This window comes from Dipodomys ordii, unplaced genomic scaffold (assembly GCF_000151885.1).
Source record: "Dipodomys ordii isolate 6190 unplaced genomic scaffold, Dord_2.0 Scaffold25, whole genome shotgun sequence".
NCBI classification, from domain to species: Eukaryota; Metazoa; Chordata; class Mammalia; order Rodentia; family Heteromyidae; genus Dipodomys; species Dipodomys ordii.
In genome coordinates this window covers 20,732,632-20,753,925 of record NW_012267241.1, presented here as the reverse complement: position 1 = coordinate 20,753,925, position 21,294 = coordinate 20,732,632, and the positions used below count along the sequence as shown (strand labels likewise).

At 36.6% G+C, this 21,294-nt stretch overlaps 1 protein-coding gene and 1 pseudogene across 1 annotated transcript in view; one reads left to right on the top strand and one right to left on the bottom strand.

Annotated features, from left to right (window-relative positions):
* The window catches only part of Esco1 (establishment of sister chromatid cohesion N-acetyltransferase 1), a 68,741-nt gene that overhangs the window by 39,402 nt on the left and 8,045 nt on the right, over positions 1-21,294 (bottom strand). The window contains exons 2-6 of the mRNA XM_013014822.1: positions 18,385-18,495; positions 12,022-12,124; positions 9,553-11,655; positions 2,460-2,571; positions 894-955 (exon numbers count right to left, since the gene is read on the bottom strand). Coding sequence (XP_012870276.1) covers positions 894-955; positions 2,460-2,571; positions 9,553-11,349 — 1,971 coding nt within the window. The 5' untranslated portion in view covers positions 11,350-11,655; positions 12,022-12,124; positions 18,385-18,495. The remainder of the gene's footprint in view (positions 1-893; positions 956-2,459; positions 2,572-9,552; positions 11,656-12,021; positions 12,125-18,384; positions 18,496-21,294) is intronic.
* LOC105984653 lies at positions 1,316-1,689 on the top strand (annotated as a pseudogene).

Below are 21,294 nucleotides of genomic sequence, written 5' to 3'. Positions count from 1 at the left end.
TTCCGGCTTTTTTCTTTTTGCTTATGTGGTGCTGAGGAATTGAACCCAGGGCCTCATGCATGCAAGGCAAGCACTCTACCACTGAGCCACCTTCCCAGACCTAAGATTCTTTTTTTAAAAGGGCTTTTCCATTTACTATAAAACACTCTATGAGCACCAGTGTTTGATTGGTAATTCATCTGTAATTCTGCTACTCAGGAGGCTGAGATCTAAGGATCATGGTTTGAAAACCAGCCAGGGCAGGAAACTCCATTAGACTTTTGCCCCCTAATAACTAGCAAAAGGCCAGAAATAGAGCTATGACTCAAGTGGTAAAGCACTAGCCTTGAGCAAAAAAGCCCAGGCCTTGAGTTCAAGCCCCTGGACTGGCACCAAATAAAGAAAAACAAAAACAAAAAAACCTTACATGTTGATAACACACAGTATTTTCTCAAGTGTGAAGAAAAACATTCTCAAATACTGTTGCTGTCAGTATAAACCAGAATATTTTGGAAAAAAAATTAGGCAACGTCAAATAGGTCCTACAGCTATGAATTTATCCTAGACATAAAGTAACACAACTGAACAAAGATATAGGCCCACTGTAAATAAATAGAAATTAACTAAGACACCAAAATGTCCACACAGTAGACAGCAATTAAATAAACCAAGGAGTATTTACACAATTAAATGAAATGCAGAATTTGAAAGAATAAAGTAGGAAGGTTGAAAAACTGTATTTAGTACAATTTTTTTAAGCTACTAAATATATAGGCACAGAAAAAAATATACAATAAAAGAATCTGAGTAAATTGACAGTTACTAGTACAACTTTTTTGGGGGGAAAAGCCCCTAGACTAATACTTTTAAGCGTAAAGTTTTCAAATTTGCACCTAAATTAAACTAATATCTTACCTGTTATCACTGTTCTTAGAGGTCTGGTTATCGGGTATGCTGTGCTGTTTGGGAGCTGAACCTGCAACTTATTAAGATAATTGATGATATTAAGCTTTTTAATATCTTTCTCATGGAAATAAGAACAATTATAAATAATTTAGAAAACTGAAAAATGTCCCTCATTTTTAATAAAAAATATTTCACAAATTTAGATCCATTTAACAATTACTCTACACAGAAGAGACAAAATCAGCCTCCTACGCAAACAGTGGAACTACAGATACCTACTGGTAGAGCAATGGTTTACCTCTAAATTCACCAACAATTGCTGGCATTGAATAAATTATTTAAATAGCTGCATAATTATATAAATTCAAAATTGCAACAAAACATTTCATTATTAAAAATTTATGATCTGGAAGTGCTGGCGGTGGGGGTGTCCGTCCGAGACCACGGCGGGGGCTCCGTGCCCTTTGCCATGGAGGAGTCTGGGGGCAGAGAGCCGGCACTAGATGCTAAGTCCGAAGTCACCAGCCAGCTTATGGATGTTCAGTGGAAACTCGGTATGACTGTGAGCTTGGACAGCTGTAGATCACTTAAGTATCCTTATGCTGCAGTAATGCTAAAAGTGGCAGATCACTGGCCAAGTAAAGAACAAGTCCTTTGAAATGACAATTCCTCAGTTTCACAATTTTTACAGACAGTTCAAGGAAATTGCTGCTGTTATTGAAACTGTGTGAAACTCTTTGGTTGATACAGTCCTATCATCATTTGAAAATTATGGGCTCAACTTTCTTCAAAAGAACTACCTAAGGACCAAATAATATTTATCAATGAAACTATTACTTTCTACTTTTTAAATAATAAAAAAGAATAAGCAAGAAAAAATTTTATGATCTCTGGAATTTAAGTTAAATAAATTATATGTAATAACTTTATTTTCCAATACATTTCTCATATTTATACTCACTCTTCCTCTATAAAGACAAAAAGATAAATTACAGACAACATCAGTGATTATCTGACTTCAGTATTTTGGTCCAATTTACACCTTTCCTTTAGTAAACAGAGGGGGAAAAAATAAACTTTCTACATCCTATGATGTTTCATCTAATATGAAAGCAAATTCCCCTTCAACAGTTCAAATAATATATTAACAAATTTTCATAAGGTTATCAAAATAAAGTTCTTGTATGATATAGGTGGACATTTTGGAGCATTATTAAATCCTTAATTCCAAGAGATAGAAAACTCGAGTTACTGTGAGTTAACGATTAAAAATCTTCAACAGTAAAACACAAAAAGTCTGGGAAATAAGCTGCTATTCATTAAGGAACATTGTCCAGAGAATAAACCACAAAGTAAGAAAAGTAAAAATAAAAGAACTTTTGTTAGGAAGGCAAAAGGTAGTATTTAGTTGTCCAAGCCAATCAAGAGAAACAATTATTTGTAAAGAATAACCATGATAATAGAATTTTTTTTAAAAAGCAGTAATAGGCCTATTTGATATAAAAGTTTTCTGTAACAGTAACAAAAATGGCATTGAACATTGAGAAATCCAAATAATATTTTCACAGTATTACCTGGAAGTGTATTCTCTCCTGCATCAAATTTTGCTTGATTTGGCAGAGTTGAAACAGAAGTGTTTTCTACTGCACTGCTTCCCAGCTTGGATTCCAAACATAGGCTGAAATTCTGAACACATGTAATTCAAGGTTTGTGTATCAACTTTTGTAGGGTATCTCATGTTTTCAGTAAATTTCAACATACTAATAAAATTTAAGATAACACTTTCTAACTGAATTCACATAAACATGCATTAATAATCTATTCATGATTTTGCCATAAGCTCCCTTTCTCAGTATTACCTATCATTACTTACTCCCCTTCATACTACATTTAAAACTCAACCCCACTCCCAGAGATTCATTTCACAATTTCATGATTTTCTCAAGAGCTTCATGTCTGGACTGCACTATCCAATATAGTTGTGAATGTCACATTTGAATTACTGGGCACTTGAAAATATGATTTGAGAAGTGTAATAATAATCACAAGTCAGATTTTGAAAACTTAAAGCACATGCTCGTTCTCTCCTCTCCCTTACACACACACAGTATACTATAGCCAGGTGCTGGTGGATCATGCCTATAATCTTAGCTACTCAGGAAGCTGAGATCCAAAAGATCTGGGTCAAAGCCAGCCCAGGTAGAAAAGACTGTGAAAGTCTCACTATATCTCCAACTAACCAGTAAAAAGCAGGCCTACAGGTCATGGCTCAAGCGGTACAAACAAGCACAAGACCTAAATTCAAACTCCAGTACCACTAAAAAACAAAAAGAGTAAATTGTATCATTAATAATTTTTAGAATTGATGTTGAAATCATACCATTTTATGTGACAGGCATACAACATACATTTATGGACAGATATATTATAAATAATGTATTATAAACAATGTATAAAACATATTATGTTAAAATGAATTTTACCTGTTTCTTTTTGTGCCATTAATGCAGCTATTTAAAATTTAAAATTATGGCTCATATTTATAGTCATGATGTAGAATATCTTTCTAATAAAAATTCACATAACTCAAAATTTAGCCTCTTCCAATGAAGCTTTCAGTTTTCCCTAACTCCCTTCACATATTTATTTATATCTCTTTCAACCTCCTTTCACTAATTGAAATTAGTTGAATTATCAATAGCTTTTAGGAGTAATGAGCATATTAATCTTTTTATTCCTAAGAACCTCTAAGCTAAAATCTTATCAAAGAAGATACACAATTAGTAACTAATAAATATATATATACTACCAATTCAATTAACATTGGAAATGGAAGTAACAGGAAACATTTTGTATGTGTGTTATGAATGCTAAAGTGAACATGACATGACTTTAGAACATTTTTGTTGTTGTTTTACACTGGTCCTGGGGCTTGACTCAGGTCCTGAGCTTTTTTGCTTACGGATATCACTCTACCACTTGAGCCACACCTCCACTTTTGGCTTTTTGATGGTTAACTGGAGATGAGTGTCTCATCAACTTTCCTGCTAGAGCTGGCTTCAAACCATGATCCTCACATTTCAGCCTTCTGTGTATAGGCATGGGCCGCTGGCAGCCAGCTAGAACATTCTTAAGTGAACATCCAAAAATAACAGAAAAAAATATATAAAATGATTGTATTAATCATTATACAATCCATTAATAGGAAGCCAATAAGTTACTGATTTAAAAGACAGACCATAAAACTATGGAGCCTAAAAATTCATAATGTCTGGATACTAAAACTAGACCAAGAACTCATGAACATTTTATTGGATACCTGGCTTATCAGCAGTATTACTGATACTGATAATATATAACAAAAAGAACATTACATACAGGTGGCCACATGAAATTTTCAATGTTGCAAGGGTTGTGCCTTTTTATTTGCGTTCCTGTTTCCCCAAATACAAATCTTGCTGACTTCTGAAGCCAGCCAAACCCACTTTAAATTGACACTCCATCCTTTAACGTGTCACTCAAACAAGTTTAAGTTACTTAAGCTTCATTTTCTTTGTATTATGTGGATAACTAAATTTACAGTGTAGATTGTACTTGAGAAATATGATACCCTACATCATAATAAACAAAAGCTATTTTACAGTGAAAACAATCACTAAACAAAAGCTATTATGAATGACTAGTATTAACTACTGTCATCTCACTTCTTAGTGTTTAGGAGTTTACTGCAGTTCTTAAAAGAAACAGCAAAAAACAAAAAAGCCTCTGACAAAACCCATCATTTGTTCAGGTTCTGGAGAAGCTAAAAATAGCTTAATAAAGACTATTAGTGATAAAAAAAAAAAAAAAGCCTACAGCCACTATCGTACTAAAACCATTTCCTCTAAAATCAGGAATAGGATGGACAAGCACTCTCCAATCGTTTTCAATATAATACTGGAATCCTAGCCAGACAAGTAAGGCAAGAGAAAGACATAAAAGGGACTCAAACAGGGAAACAAGAGTCAAATTATCCCTATTTACAGATGACAAGATACTCTACTTAAAGGACCCTAGAGATTCCATTTCTAAGCTTCTAGAGCTGATCAATAACTTTGGCAAAGTAGCAAGATACAAAATTAAACCACAAAAATCAGTAGCTTTTCTATATATCAAAAATGTGCAGATTTCAGAGAAATCAGGAAAACAATTCCATTTGCAAAATCCTCAAAAAAAATTTAGGAATAAGCCTAACAAAGGAAATGATGGGACAGCCAACAGACTGGGAGATCTTTACCAACTATACATCTGACAAGGGCCTAATAGCAAAATACACAAGGTAGTCAAAGAAACTAAACCACCCCCAAATTAATAACCCAAAAATAAATGGGCAAAGGAGCTAAAGAAGAGACTTCATAAAAGAAGAAAGAATGGCTAGTACACATAAGAAAATGCTTAGCATCCCTGGCCATAAAGGAAATTCAAATCAAAACAACATGGATTTCCATCTCACCCCAGAATAAGACTGGACAGCATCAAGAATTCAAACAATATGGGCTGGGAAGGTGGCTCAGTGGTAGAGTGCTTCCCTTGCATGCATGAGGCCCTGGGTTCGATTCCTTAGCACCACATAAGCAGAAAAAAAGCTGGAAGTGGCGTTGTGGCTCAAGTGGTAGAGTGCTAGCCTTGACCTGAAGAGCTGAGGGAAAGCGCACAAGCCCAGAGTTCAGGCCCCATGACCGGACCCAAAAAAAAAAAAAAAAAAAAAGAATTCAAACAATAATAAATGCTGGCAGAGATAGAGAGAAAAAGGAGCCCTATTGCACTGTTGGTTAAGAATGAAAACTCTGGAAGGCAGTTTGGAGATTCCTCAACAAATTAAACGTAGAGCTACCTATGATTAAGCCATACTGGGCATCTATCCAGATCACTGCAAGTCGATACATTAAAGACACTTGCACATCTATGTTCAGTGCTGCACTATTCATAATAGCCAAGTTATGAAAATAGCCCAAATGCCCTACAACTGATTAATGGATCAAGAAAATGTGATACATATATACAATGGAATTTTACTCATCTGTTAGAAAGAATATTATGTCCTTTGCAGGGAAATGGATGGACCTAGAACAATTCATACTAAGTGAAGTAAGCCAGACTCAGAGAGAGACAAACAGCCCATGTTTTCTCTCATATGTGGAAGCCAGAACCAAAACACAAATATGCATGTTAACATATATATGGTTCTATGCATTTACATACACGCAAACATGACTAAAGGAGGGTATACACAGAGGAATCCAAAAGTATAACTCCTCTGAACAACTATTATATATCAAAACAAATACCAGGGCTGGGCATTGTTAGCTCACACCTGTAATCCTACTGACTGACTGAGTGCTCTGAGATCTGAGGATGTAGGTTCAAAGCCAGCCCCAGCAGAAAAGAACCTTTAAAACTATCTCCACTTAACCATTCAAAAACCAGAAGAGGAGCTGTGGCTTAAAGTAGTATAGCACTAGCCTTTAACAAAAGTGCTTGAGGACCACCTAGGCCCTGAGTTTATGCCCCACAACTAACAAAAACAGAAACAGGAAGTATAAACATGTTCTAGAAGACAGAAGTAGGAGGCCAGAGGAATAGAGAAAAGATGAGCAAATTCAGACATTGTATTAATGTATATTAAGATAAATAGGAAATATGTACCTTGAGGGTAGGGATGTGAAGGGAAAAAGGGGGGAGGGGAAATGAAGGAAGGGGTGAAACTGACCAAGAAGCATTACACTCATAACCTGTCATGGAATAGTGTAGTAACCCTTTTGTAGAAAAAAAGACAAGAAACATGCCTCCTTTGTACCAGTCCCTAGATGCAGACACTGAAGTATGTCTCAAACTGGTAAGTCACCACCACATTTCTGAAATAGTGAGCACTTATTAACATTGTTGAAAAAAAAGAGTTCTTTAATAGAGGAAAATATAAACTTGTGATATGTATCAAAACATTTTGTTCTGATTGCACAAAATCAAGTTTCAAATATACATACATAAAGGATTACATACAATTTTAAAACACATCTAAGCATTCTTTATGTTCATAAACTCATAAACACACAAATAAAAAATAGAAGGAATCTACCAATTTCGGAAGCAAGTTTTATTCTGGAGAGGGAAGAAGTGGAACAAAGAAAGTATAGTTGAGGATTTAAATGTACTTATGTTTTAAAGGATCTGAAGAACATGTTCATTTTGTCAAATCTGGGCGGTAGTTACATGTTTATCTGTGCTATAATCTTAAATATTGAAGAATTTCAGAACCATACAATTTTTAAAATAGCAACAAATCTCTAGTATTCTTTCTTATAACAAAGAACTGCATAAACTCAAAACACTTTTCAAATGTTATAAAGAGACAAAACAATATGATCCAAGTAAACATCTCCTGCCTATTATAGTTAGTCCAAATAAGTTGATTTGAATTTGCTTTATCTTTTTTCATAAGCTGCCTTTTGAGGTTTTGTTTTTTTTTTAATAGAAGCAGGGTTTGCACTCAAATCTTCAGGGCATCATGCTTGACTGGCTTGCTTATTGGATTTCTATTCTACCATTTGACATGCACCTCTAGCCCAGCTTTTTGTTGGTTATTTTGGAGACAAAAAATCATGAACTTTTCTGTTGGGCTGACTTCAATCTGAAATCCTCTGGATCTCAGCTTTTTGAGTAGCTAGGATTACAGGTATGAACCATCTGGTGTCCAACTCCTTTTAAGTTTTGAAAGGCATTTATGAAGCTTGTGAGAAGACACATTCAGCAGCAATATAGGGGGGGAAAAAAGAAAAAAGCCACTCATCTCTGCAAGATGGTGCTGAGATCAATAGGAAGTGTACTCATTACCTTGCTCATGTAACTGTAACCCTCTGTATAGTATCTTTACAATAAAAAATTAAAAAAAAAAAGATGGTGCTGAGAATGGACCTATGACATCAAACAGACAAGCACTTTACTTCTGAGTTACATTCCCAGGCCCATAACTTATTACTCCTCCTATCTATTCTGAATTATTTTTTCTTTTCTTTCCTGTTTTCTTTTCTCTTTCTTTCTTTCTTTTTTTTTTTTGAAACAGGTTCTCCCTAGGTAGTCCAGGCTAGCCTCAATCCTTCTGCCTCAGCCTCCAAGTGCTGTAATTATAGGCATGAACTATGATACCCAGCTGTTAAATTATCATTTTTTAATTGATGCTTCCATTTTCATTTGTATAAAAGCAGCAAATGATGTCTGTTCTAAGTTCAGGTTTGATTTTCAACCCTGTAGAGTAACATATACTGATTTATTTTCACACTTTTGGCATAAAGCCCAGATCCCCAGCTCATCCCAAATATAACTTCAAATTACTCAAAATTTCACTCAAATGATTTCCTAATGTTCAGTGTGGTGTATAAAAAATGAGGGGTTGAAAATTAGAACATCTGGTTTCTAGTTTTCTGACACTAAACCTAAATCACACTCTGCTCTCATTTTCTCATTGTAAGATTATTCATACAAAAGTAACCTTTTTTTTTCTTTTCTCCGTCAGTCCTGGGGCTTGAACTCAGGGCCTGCACATTGTCCCTGAGCTTCTTTTGCTCAAGGCTAGCACTCTACCACTTGAGCCACAGCATCACTTCCAGTCCTTTCTGTTTATGTGGTACAGAGGAATCAAACCCAATGCTTCATGCATGCTAGGCAAGCATTCTACCACTAAGCCACCACCCCAGCCAAAGGCCCATTTTTGGTGTTTGGGTTTTTTTGGGGGGTAGTTTATGGGTCTTGAACTCTGGGGCTGAACCCTGTCTCTGAGCTCTTTTGAGCCACGGTGCCACTGTGCCACATGCGGTTTTCTGGTGAGTCTCACAGACTTTCCTGCCCAGGCTGGCTTTGAACCACAATCCTCAGATACCAGTCTCCTGAGTAGGTAGCTACGATTACAGGCATGAGCCACCATCGCCCAGCTCAAAGGCTCAGTTTGATGAAGTTTAAAACTATTTTCTCTAAAATGAAAGTCTTCAATTATTTTCAAAAATTCTTTAGTTGGGGGATGTGACAAAGGAGGTAAGGATTGCCTAGCAAGCATAATTATCTGGATTCAATCCCTAACACTGCCAAGAAATAAAACTAAGCAACCAAGAGCAAGCAAACAAGACATTCAAAAATGTTGGCCAGTACAATTTTATTCTTAGACATTAGACTGATTTATACCTCAGACATTTCAATTTGCCAACTAATGAAAATGACTACACAAATCAAACCAAAAAATACCCTTTTGAAGATGCCAAACTTTTAAATTTCATCAAGTGGGATAAAAGGCTTTTTAATATGGACATGAGAAGACTCATGTTTTTAAGTTCCACATTTTAATCACGAGGCAGTATGTTCTCTATGACTATAATCATTAGTAAAATTAAGCATATCATGTGTTAGGCTAAAAAGAAAATCTGGCATTTAGAAGATTCATGCTTTCCATAAGAGAGAGTAAAAATAAACATAGGAATCATACATATAAAGTTAAACAACCAAAGGAATCACAAAAGTCAATCACTATAAGTTTGGGCTAATAATTTTATGACCTACTTCTTAAGCTAAAAACATTGTAAAGTTTAATAAGAAATAAAAGGTACTCAGGTACCTATACTGAACATAACAAAAATTGATTACCTTATCTGGTGTTGATTCAAAAGAATGTTTCATCTGATTATCCAAAGGTGAGTCAGAAGGTTTTATCTGATTATCCAAAATTTCAGGAGCCCTTTTTGTGGTTTTATTAGTTTCAACTGTAATATCATTAATATTAACTTCTTTCATTTTAACTTCAGATTTAATTTCTTTCATTTTTTCCTGATGGCAAATTATATTTTTATCATGTGGTTTTGCCTCTAAAAATGTACTCTGAGTCACAGAATGATGTATTTCTAAACCTGGTGGTGAAAAATTGGTTCTCAATAAGCCCAGCTTAGGGGAAACTTGAGAGTCTTTATTTTGCTGCACAGAATTAAATTTTGAGAGTTTAATTTTAGTCCAGTTGGAGTTCTTCTTTGTTGAGCTGTTTATTCCATTTAGTATACATTTCACGGGTTTTGTTTTTCTACTGGGGAAGAAACGGTTGCGTTGCACATCCTGATTTGTTTCTTTTTGATGAGGTATCTGTCTTTCAACATCAGTCTCTTCTGATTTTACTTCTGTAGGCTTCTTTTCCTTTATACTTTCTACTTGTGATGATTCCTTTTTTACTTCTACAGTATCTGACTCAATTTCACCAGCAATTTCTTCACAAAGCTGGAGAATGCTACCACGTTTGCTCTTTCCTGTTGGCTCCAAATCATTATCTATACTTTGTTCAGGCACTGATGGCTGTGGACTTTTTTGGGATTTTGTGCTAGTATTCACTTGTGTGTGAGCTGACTTCAGTTCATTCTTTTTAGAAACCAATGAAGTAGCTACTTTTGATCTTTTTATTTCAGAAGTTACAGGCACAGGTTTTGGTTCTTCTTTTCTTGTAGTTTTCTGAAGACACTTTTCAGATCCTTGTACACATTGTGCACTACAAGTATAAACTGTCTGGTGTTCTATTTTGAGCTTTTTTGCTTTAGGGGAATTTACTATTTCATTAATTACTGAATTTTCATACTCTTTACAATCTGACTTTATTTCCAGTGATTTCCTTTTCACATGTTTTTGATTTATTTTAACTTTATTAGACTTACTTTGAGTACTGTTACAGTGTTCTTTTCTTGTTACTGGTACACACTTTTTAACTGCTTGAATATGACCCTGAATATCTCTACTGCGCAAAGACCTTGTAGAACACTCCTTTAACTGTTGTAATCTTTGTGATCTCCGATTAAGATGCTCATTTGCTTTAGAGGTTTGATGCACTAATTTTTTCTGACATTTGTTTTTTGTAGTTTCTTGTGAATGTCCTTTTACAGGTACTATACTTTTAATGCCTTTATCACTGGAGGCAGCCTTTGTCGACCGTGTACTCATGCGTGTTCCCAATTCACACTGATTTACTTTACTTTCATCACTGGGAGATTTAACCAGTGACTTTATAGCTTCCATAGGACCTGATTTTTTTGCTAGATTATTTTCAGAACCTTGAATGTCTATTTCTAAATTCGTATCTTTACTTTCTTTAATAATACTGGAAGAATTTTCTCTTGATTTCTCCTGAATGGACATTATTCCTGAGTAATGTCTTCTCTTTCTGAGTAGTTTTTCAAAGGACAGCTTGTGTCCTGGCAGGTAAAAATGTTGAGTATCTAGTATTACTGAGAAGCAAGTCGTGAAAACCAGCTTTAACTTATGCTGATACACATTTTCAACAAAAGTACTAGTTTGCTTCAAGTACGGTTTTAGATATGAGAAAAGCTGGAATAAATTCTGAAAGATATTTGCTTTCTGTTGAACAAAGCAATCACACTCTAAAGAAATTTTATATTTTTCTATTTGCATAAGTTTTTAAATGAAAAGAAACTTAATTCAGATTTTGTTAAAAATTGTCAATTAATTTTTAGTTTCAATCCTATCTCTATTACTGGAGAAGTTATTTATCACTGACCTGTCTGTTTTGACAAAATTTTTGAAAACTTTTTTCTTCTGTAGTCTACAGTTACTGGACTCTGATTCATTTGAAACATGTCTTATGATTAACACGTTTCTTTCCTTGTTTGCTGGGTATGTTGGTTTGTGGTTCTTATTTAACCTCCTTTGTTTAATAAAGTACTCTATTAATATAGATTTCCTTTTGTGCTGATATGTCTGAAAAAAATAAAAAATAAAAATTAAATTATAATCTAAGTATAATTAGCCATGCTAATACTATGTAGAAATAATTATTCAAATAATGATTTGAATTCTAACACTTATTTTTGAAATGTTTGGACTGTACGCTTAAGATAGAATTGCAAGTGGCATTGTGGCTCAAGTGGCAGAGTGCTCGCCTTGAGCTGAAGAGCTCTGGGACAGCACTCAGACCCAGAGTTCAAGCCCCACAACCCAAAAAAAAAAAATTATATATATATATATATATATATATGTAAACAGAATGAGGTATCCTAACTGTATTCTTATAATCAGTAATTTGTTTTATAAAAACATACAACTGCTGAAAATCAGTATACTTACAATTCTTTTCCCACAAGACAGAATTGATGTTTCAGCCAACATAACTCATGAAAATCTGATAAAACCATTCCTTATAACCTGTTCTTAACACATTACACAGCACCTAAAAGAGAAAGTAACTTTCAGTGTTTAAAAGACAGAAGATGATGCCTGTAATCCTAGCTACTCTGGACGCTAAGATATTAGGATTGTGGTTGAAAACCAGCCCGGGGAAAAAAGTCTATGAGATACTGTATCTCCAATTAATCACCAAGAAACCAGAAATGGTGGCATGGATCTAAGTGGCAGAACTATAGCCTTGAGCAAAAGAGCTCAGAGACTGTACCTAGACCCAGAATTCAAGCCCAATGAATGACCCTCCACCTTCCTGCCCCCCCCCCAGAAAAAAGCCAAGCATCAGTGGCTCACATCTTTAATCCTAGCTACTTAGGAGGCTGAGATCTGAGGATCATGGTTCAAAGCCAGCCCAGGCAGGAAAGTCCATGAGACTCTAATCTCAAATGAACCAACCAGAAAACCGGAAGTGGCAATGTGGTTCAAGTGGTAGAATGCTTGCCTTGAGCTGAAGAGCTCAGGGACAGCACCCAGAATTCAAGCCCTACAACTGACAAAAAAAAAAAAAAAAAAGACAGAAGATGTAATCATCCATTCAACTTTCATGAATCAAATATATAAGACCTATACTACAACTTGTCTTAAATTTTTTCACAGCTTTATACACAGCACTTAATTTTAGTACTTCTACCTTGAAATACATAATATTCAAATTCTATAGTGTATGAAACCACTCAAGTAGTATGGATCCATTTTAAACTATGGGGAAAAAAGTTTAAATTTTAAAAAATTACATTATATTCCTGAAGACGTGGTTTAAATGGCAGAGCTTTGCCAAACAAGTGCAAGTATATGAAGCTCAAACCCTTGTACCAGTTCCTCACTAAAAAATAATCAACAAAAATGGTAAAGTAAAACCTTTTGAGGAAAAGATTACATACACACAGGGAAAAAAAAAAGACAATATAAAGAAGGCAGATTTAATCAAACATTTGTGGCAACTAACATTTAAAATTCACTTTTAAAAAAAAAGCAAGGGCTGGGAAGGTGGCTCAGTGGTAGAGTGCTTGCCTTGCATGCATGAGGCCCTGGGTTCGATTCCTCAACACCACATAAGCAAAAAGAAAAAAGCCGGAAGTGGCGCTGGAGCTCAAGTGGTAGAGCGCTAGCCTTGAGCTGAAGAGCTGAGGGACAGCGCCCAGGCCCAGAGTTCAGGCCCCACGACCGGACCCAAAAACAAAAAAAGCAAAAAATAAAATAAAAAAAAAGCAAGGTGCTGGGAAGGTGGCTCAGTGGTAGAGTGCTTGCCTTACATGCCTTACATGCATGGGTTCGATTCCTCAGCACTACATAAGCAGAAAAAGCCGGAATGGGGCTGAGGCTCAAGTGGTAGAGCACTGGCCTATAGCTGAAGAGCTGAGGGACAGCGCCCAGGCCCAGAGTTCAGGCCCCACGACCGGACCCAAAAACAAAAAAAGCAAAAAATAAAATAAAAAAAAAGCAAGGCGCTGGGAAGGTGGCTCAGTGGTAGAGTGCTTGCCTTACATGCCTTACATGCATGGGTTCGATTCCTCAGCACTACATAAGCAGAAAAAGCCGGAAATGGGGCTGAGGCTCAAGTGGTAGAGCACTGGCCTATAGCTGAAGAGCTGAGGGACAGCACCCAGGCCCAGAGTTCAGGCCCCACAACTGACAAAAAAAAAAAAAAAAGAAACCATAAAAAAAACCCAAAAGTATAAAGGGAAAGAATAAAACTTAAAAAGGTTTACAAAGAAAACCTGAACCCTAAACTAGAAAGAGAAAAGGCTAGGAAGCAGCTCTATTTGAACTATATGACCCATCAAAACTCAAGGAATTGGCAGCACTAGATTTCAAAGGAAATACAGATAAAAATGAGATTTAGAAAATAGATAAGGTAGGTTGGGAATATGGCTAAGTGGTAGAGTGCTTGCCTAGTATGCATGAAGTTCTGGATTGGATTCTTCAGTACCACATAAACAGAAAAAGCTGGAAGTGGTGCTGTGGCTCAAGTGGTAGAGTGCTAGCCTAGAGCACAGAGAGGCTCGGGGACAGTGCCCAGGGCCTGAGTTCAAGCCCCAGGATTGGCAAAGAAAAAAAGAAAAAGAAAGAAAGAAAATAGGTAAGGCTAGAGATGTAGCTCAGTAGTAGACCATTTGCCTAGCATGAATAAAATCTAGGATTTGATCCTGGCAAAATAGACACAGACAAAGATACACACACAGACACAGACACACACACACACACACAGCTAAGACTTCCAGATTGTAATTCACTATTAGCTTCCAAAAGACTGCTTCTGCACTACCACTGAAAACTGGAGTTAGGGGTAAAAACCAATGCTATAGACTCTACAGGTTAAGGACAGAAATATCATACCAACAATAAATAAATACATAGAAGTACACATACTTTTTATGTGTACTCCACTCTACCCGTAGCCCTCTTTGCCTACTCAAGGAAGGCTTTTAGAAACTGCTAGCCAAGCCTGTACTTCATTGGATAGAACAAAAAGATCAAATAATCACCACCGAAGGAATATCTCAACATGGAAGAAAAAAAAGTATGGAAAGAATGACTTTGAAGGAATACACTATACAGAACACAAAGCCTAAAAATAGGGTAACTCATCATCTGTGATACAAGTATTTAAGCATACTCACAGTGAAGCGAGAAACTTTTAAAAAGTCAGTAAAAGCATTTTAAGGTAAACAGGTCCAAAAGAACTATTGGAAGAGCAATAGAAGAAAAAGATGTTATGAAAATTAAGCGACCCATCCATGGATGCCCAGCTGGTCAGAAACTGGTATTTTAATAATACATGAAAAAGGCTATGGCTCATGTCTATAATCTTAGCTGCTATGAAGTTGTAGGGATAGGAAAATCATAATTCAAGGTCAGCCAAGGCAAATAGTTATCAAGACCTAATCTAAAAGTCAGACATGATGGCATACATCTGTAATCCCATGTATGTAGGCACAGATATGAAGACTGTGGTCCACAGTCAGCGAAGACAAAGACGTGACATTCTATCTGAAAAATAAACCAAAAAGCTCTGACAGTGTAGCTCAAGTGGTAAAGCATTTACCTAGCAAGCACAAGACCCTGAACTCAAATAATTAAGAAAAAAATTAGGAAAAGTAAAAAAAAAAATTAATTCAAAAAGTTTTCCTAGAACAAAAGACAACAAAAGCTGGGCAAGATGACTCAATCCCATAATCCTAGCTATTCAAGAGGTTTAGACCTGGAGCTCTCAATTCAAAGTCAGCCTGAGGGAAAAGTCTGTGATATTTGATCTCCAATTAACCAGCAAAAATGCTGGACTGGAGGTGTGGCTCAAGTGGTAGAATACCAGCTGTGAACAAGTAAACAGTGAAAGTGAAAGGACTGAATCATGCCCTAATACCAGCACACACTCATATAAAAAGGCTGTGAGTTTACATTAAAAAAAGAAGAAGAACATTTACCAAAATAGATTATAAGATTTTCATAAGCCTAACATAGGGTAAGCAAACCACCCTCAAACTTCAAGAGACTAAGACTCTTAATTACAGTACAGCCAACTGTATAGCTCTCAGGCCTGATATCACTAGTTACTTGGGATACAGAGAATGAGAGACAAGTTTAAGGCCAACTCTGGCACAAAATTAGAAGAACTTTATCTCAACCAATAAACCAACTATGGTGATTCACACCTGTGTTCCCAGCTATAAAATATGCACAAGTAGGAACATCACAGTCCAAGGCCAGCCCAAGTAAAAATTCAAGAGCCTACCCTAAAAATAATGAAAGCCAGGCACCAGTGGCTCACACTTGTAATACTAGCTAGTTAGAAGGCTAAGAACTGAAGATCACTGCTCAAAGCCAGCCCAAGCAGGAAAGTCTGTGAGCCTCTGACCTCCAATTAAACACCAAAAAAGCTGAAGTGGAAGTGCATTAACCTTGAGAAAAAAAAATTCAGGGACAGCTTCCAGGCCCTGAGTTCAAGCACTAGGATGACATCACTGCCTCCCACCCCTCCCCCTGAAAAAAACTAAAGTGAAAGAGGATGAGAACGTAGCTCAAGTGGTAGAACTTTTGCCTAGCAAATGCAAGGACATGCGTTCAATTCCAAATACTGCCAGAGGGGGTGGGCCCACTAGTGTGCAAAAAAGAAAAAAGGAATCAAAATTATTTCTGCAACATTCAAAAATAGCTTTTCTATATAACAACAACAGTCTGAGAAATTTAAAAACAATTCCATTCATAATAGCCTCAAAAACAATAATTCAAGTGATTCCTTGAGCAAGAGAAAGACCTCTACAATGAAAACTTGAAGAAATTGAAGACATCAGAAGATAAAAGAACTCTCAGTGTTGTGAAAATAACCAAACTGTCACAAACAATTTATACATTCAATGCAAATCCCAATGTCATTCTTCACAAAAATAGAACTATCAATCCAAACACTTGCATGGAAGTATCCAAAATAGCAAAAGCCATTCTGATTAAAAGGAGCACCCCTTGGGCTGGAAATGTGGGTCAGTGGTAGAGTGCTTGCCTGCTATGCATGAGGACCTGGGTTCAATTCTTCAGCACCACATAAACAGAAAAGGCCAGAAGCGGCGCTGTGGCTCAAGTGATAGAGCACTAGCCTTGAGCTAAAGAGCTCAGGGATAGTGCCCAGGCCCAGAGTTCAAGCCCCAGGACTGGCAAAGAAAGAAAGAAAGAGAGAAAAAGAGAGAGAGAGAGAGAAAGAAAGAGAAAGAGAGAGAAAGAGAAAGAGAGAGAGAGCGAGCAAGCAAACAAGCAAGCAAGTAAGCCTCTTCAACAAATGGTGCTGGCAAAACTGATTACATGTTTGTAGGAGATTTAAATTTAACCTCTGTCTCTCACCTTATATAGACATCAATACCAAATGAAAGAAAGAACTCAAAGACAGACTTGAAAATTTAAATCTAACATAGTACTAGAGCTGAAATCAGGGCCTTGTGCTTTTGCTTAGCTTTTTCTACACAGACTGGCATTCTACTTGAGCCACATTTCCACTTCCAACTGTTTTGGGGGTTAACTGGCAGTAAGAATATCATGGACATGGGCTGGGAAGGTGGCTTAGTGGTAGAGTGCTTGCCTTGCATGCATGAGGCCCTGGGTTCGATTCCTCAGCACCACATAAGAAAAAAGACAAAAGCCGGAAGTGGAGCTGTGGCTCAAGTGGTAGAGTGCTAGCCTTGAGCTGAAGAGCTGAGGACAGTGCCCAGGCCCAGAGTTCAGGCCCCACGACTGGAGCAAAATAAATAAATAAAATAAACAAGAATATCATGGACTTTGCTGCCTAAGCTGACTTTGAACCTTAATCTTCAGATCTTAGCCTGCTAAATAGCTAGGATTACAGGTGAGAACTACTGGCACCCAGCTAACAAAATTCTTTGTGAGGTAAAACAGTCAAAGTGGAAATAAACATAATGTGATATATCAATACAGTAGAAAACAGCTCAGCAAATAAAACGAATAAATTACTAATACCTGGAACAAGATGGGGATTAACTTCACAATCATACTGTGACAAAAGAGTACATATAAGATTCTACTTTTCGGAAGTGGAGCTATGGCTCCAAGCGGTAGAGCGCTCACCTTCAGCTGAAGAGCTGAGGGACAGTGCCCAGGCCCAGAGTTCAAGCCCCACAACTGACCAAAAAAAAAAAAAAAGACTCTACTTTTCATGCAAGTATTTAAAAAGCAAACTAATCTATGGAAGTGGGGAGAGGAACAATGACTGATCAGTCATTGCCAGGGATTAGGTGTTGAAGAGAAAGGTTTACTTTTGGGAATGATCAAAATGTTCTTTGTCTTGAGTGTGGTGGTAATTTCCATGAGTATTATCAGTCAAAACTCACCAAATTGTAATTTTAAGAGGTAAAGTTTATTGTATTTAAATTACACTCCAATAATCCTTCCCAACAAAAAAGAACTAAAACTAATTATGATTATGACTACGAAACATTAATAAACAAAAACAAGAATAAATCAGGGTCCTCTGTGTAAAAAGGGTAAAGGACTGGAGGAAAAAACAAAACCACATGCTTATGTATACAATAAGCACAAAAGAATAACAATGCTTCCTAAAATATGTTAAGTGTCAGGAGAATGAAAAAAAGCTTACTTTTCATTAAATAGTCATTTAAATGTTTTATTATGTAGGCATTTACATGTCAAAAAATAAAATGCAACTTACATTTCCCTGAAAATATAAAATATATTTAGCATACTATCACCTCACAAAATTATGAAAGTATAAGTCACTTAACTTACCTTAAGGGAATTAAATCCTTATCAATTTGTTAAGCTGATTGATGATGTCTCTAACTGAATGATGCTTCCAATTATTTCTTGAATATCTGAGGATCTTAAAACAGGAAAATTCTGTAAAGTAAAAACATTAAAAAAAACTATTGAAAAACTAGTACAAAAATAGTATTTGCCTAATAAGTGATACAGTACTAACTTAAACAATGGTCTAGTGATAATTTTCACTGCTGTTTGAAAGACATTACTAAACTACAACATGATTGCCATCTCACTCTCATGCAAGATTTGGTTTGTCTTCAAAAATAACACTTATTATCCCATTCACTACCTCTAAGAGAAAGTATGCTTTCCTTTCCAACTGATGCTGAGCTTGGCCATGGCCTTACTAAATGGAGCTGCATCAATCTCCAAATAGTAGCCAAGCCCAACTCACAATGAGAAGTAAAGCTGAGTTCTGCCTGTATGTTAATAACCTCAGCCATAGCTGCTCTGCAAGACGTGTAAGCAAGATTAACTTATATTTTAATCTACTGAATTATCAATGGTTCTTATATAGCAAGAGATAACTGATAAAATATTACAGTTAATTTTTCTGGAAAGCTCCAGATTTACCAAATACTTAGCCTCATAAGAATAACAATGTGCCAGGTACCAGTGGCTCATGCATATAATCCTAGCTTCTCAACGATGATCTGAGGATCATCGTTCAAAATCAGAAATGTACATCAGACTCTTATCTCCAATTAACCACCAGAACACCAAAAGTGGCGCTGTGGCTCAAGCAGTAGAGCACTCGCCTTGAGCTGAAGAGCGCAAGAACAGTGCCCAAGCCCAGAGTTCCCACGACCGACAAAAAAAAAAAGCTGAGAATGGTGGCACACACCTGAAATGCTAGCTATGTCAAAGAGGGCCAATCCCAAGCCAAAATAAAACACAAAAAAATCCACAAAACCTTTTATGAAAAATAAACTAAAGCAAAAAAGATTAGAAGCCTGGAGTGGAGCACCTGCCTGGCCAACAAAAGAATCTCAGTACTGTGAAAAATAAAAATTTTCATCATTATTTTAGCATTAAAAAAATGTTAGCACTAAAATTTTTCATTTTCAAAATGGTCAATTAGGAAGTGGCACTATGGCTCAAAGTGTTCACTACTAGCCTTGAGGGAAAAAAAGCTCAGGGACAGGAAATTTGTCCCTGAGTTCAAGCCCTATAAAAAATGCAAAAAAGGTCAATTAGCCCAGTGTATACCTATAATCCAGCTACAAGGAGCACTCCAGCCCAAGAATCCAGGGCCAGACTGGACCATCACACTGTTTTTGTTTTTTGCCAGTCCTGGGGATTGAACTGAAGAAGGCCTGGGCACTGACCCTGAGCTTCTTTTGCTCAAGGCTAGCACTCTACCACTTGAGCCACAGCACCACTTCCAGCTTTTTCTGTTTATTTAGTACTGAGGAATTGAATCCAGGGCTTCATGCATGCTAGGTAAACACTAAGCACATTCCCAGCCCTTTTGTTGTTTTATTTAAAAGAAAAATATGGGGGAAAGGTCACTCAAAGCCAACCTGGGCAGAAAAGTCCATCAGACTCTTATCTCCAATTAGCCACCAAAAAAAGCCAGAAATGGAGCTCTGGTTTGAGTGGTAGAGTGCTAGCCTTAAGAGGAAAAAGCTCAAAGCCAGCACATAGGCTAAGTTCATGACCCAGTACTGCACACACACATGCACGCACGCATGCACGCGCACACACACGTAGAGATATGGTTCAAGTGGTAGAGTACCAGCTGAGAACAAAAAAGGCTCAGCAAAAGCTCAAGGCACTGAGTTCAGCCCCTCAAAAAAAAAAAAACACCTAAGCCAACATAAAGGAAGTAGATATATAACCAAGATAAGAATTACTATTAATTTACTATAAAGGACTGTAGCCAGCATACATTTTATGTTCTCTATTCCTTTTCTCTCCTCTTCTACTATGTATGAAGTAAAAAAGTGTTAACTAGCCAAGCACTGGTAGCTCACATCTATAATCCTAGCAACTCAGGAGGCTGGGATCTGAGGACTATGGTTCAAAGCCAGCCTGCAGAGCAAAGTTCACGAGACTCTTATCACCAATTAACCACTGGAAAACCAGAAGTGGAGCTGTAGCTCAAAGTGGTGGAGAGGCACCCTTTAGCGAAAAAAACAAAAAAAATCTCAGGGTCGGCGCCCAGGCCCTGAGTTCAAGAGCCATGACTGAGGGGAAAAGAAGTGTTAACTAATGTTTTAAGTGGCAAATAAAACCATCGAATTAGGATTATTCCTCAATAATATGTGGCTAATACAAAATAATTAAAGACAAAAAATTACAATATAAAGACAGATTTAACTCATATATATATAGATATATATAGATATATCAGAAACTGTTGTATGCTCATGTTTAGTAAGTCCTCTAGATAAATCAAGATTATGAAACATTTACAACACAAAAAAAAAAAAACAGAAAGGTTTAAAAGGGAAAGATTTCATTAAAAAAGAAAAAAAAGAAAGAAAGCCTGTATGGTAACAGCAAAATAAGAACAGTAAAACAAAATGTATTATAAGCAACTATAAATACTTCCTACCATAGTGATTAAAGATTTGACTTGATGTTAAGACATAAAATATTTAAACTGCATGCATCTCAAAACAGGCTAAGGACTGGTAATGTGGCTTAGTGGTACAGTGCTTGCCTAGCATGCATGAAGCCGTAGGTTCAATTCCTCAGTAGCACATAAAAAGAAAAAGCCAAAGGGGTGCTGTGGCTCAAGTGGTAAAGTGCTAGCCTTGAGCAAAACTCAGGGATAGTGCCCAAGTCTTGAATTCAAGCCCCAGGACAGGAGAAAGAAGGAAAAAAGGAAGGAAGGAAGGAAGGAAGGGAGGGAGGGAGGGAGGGAAG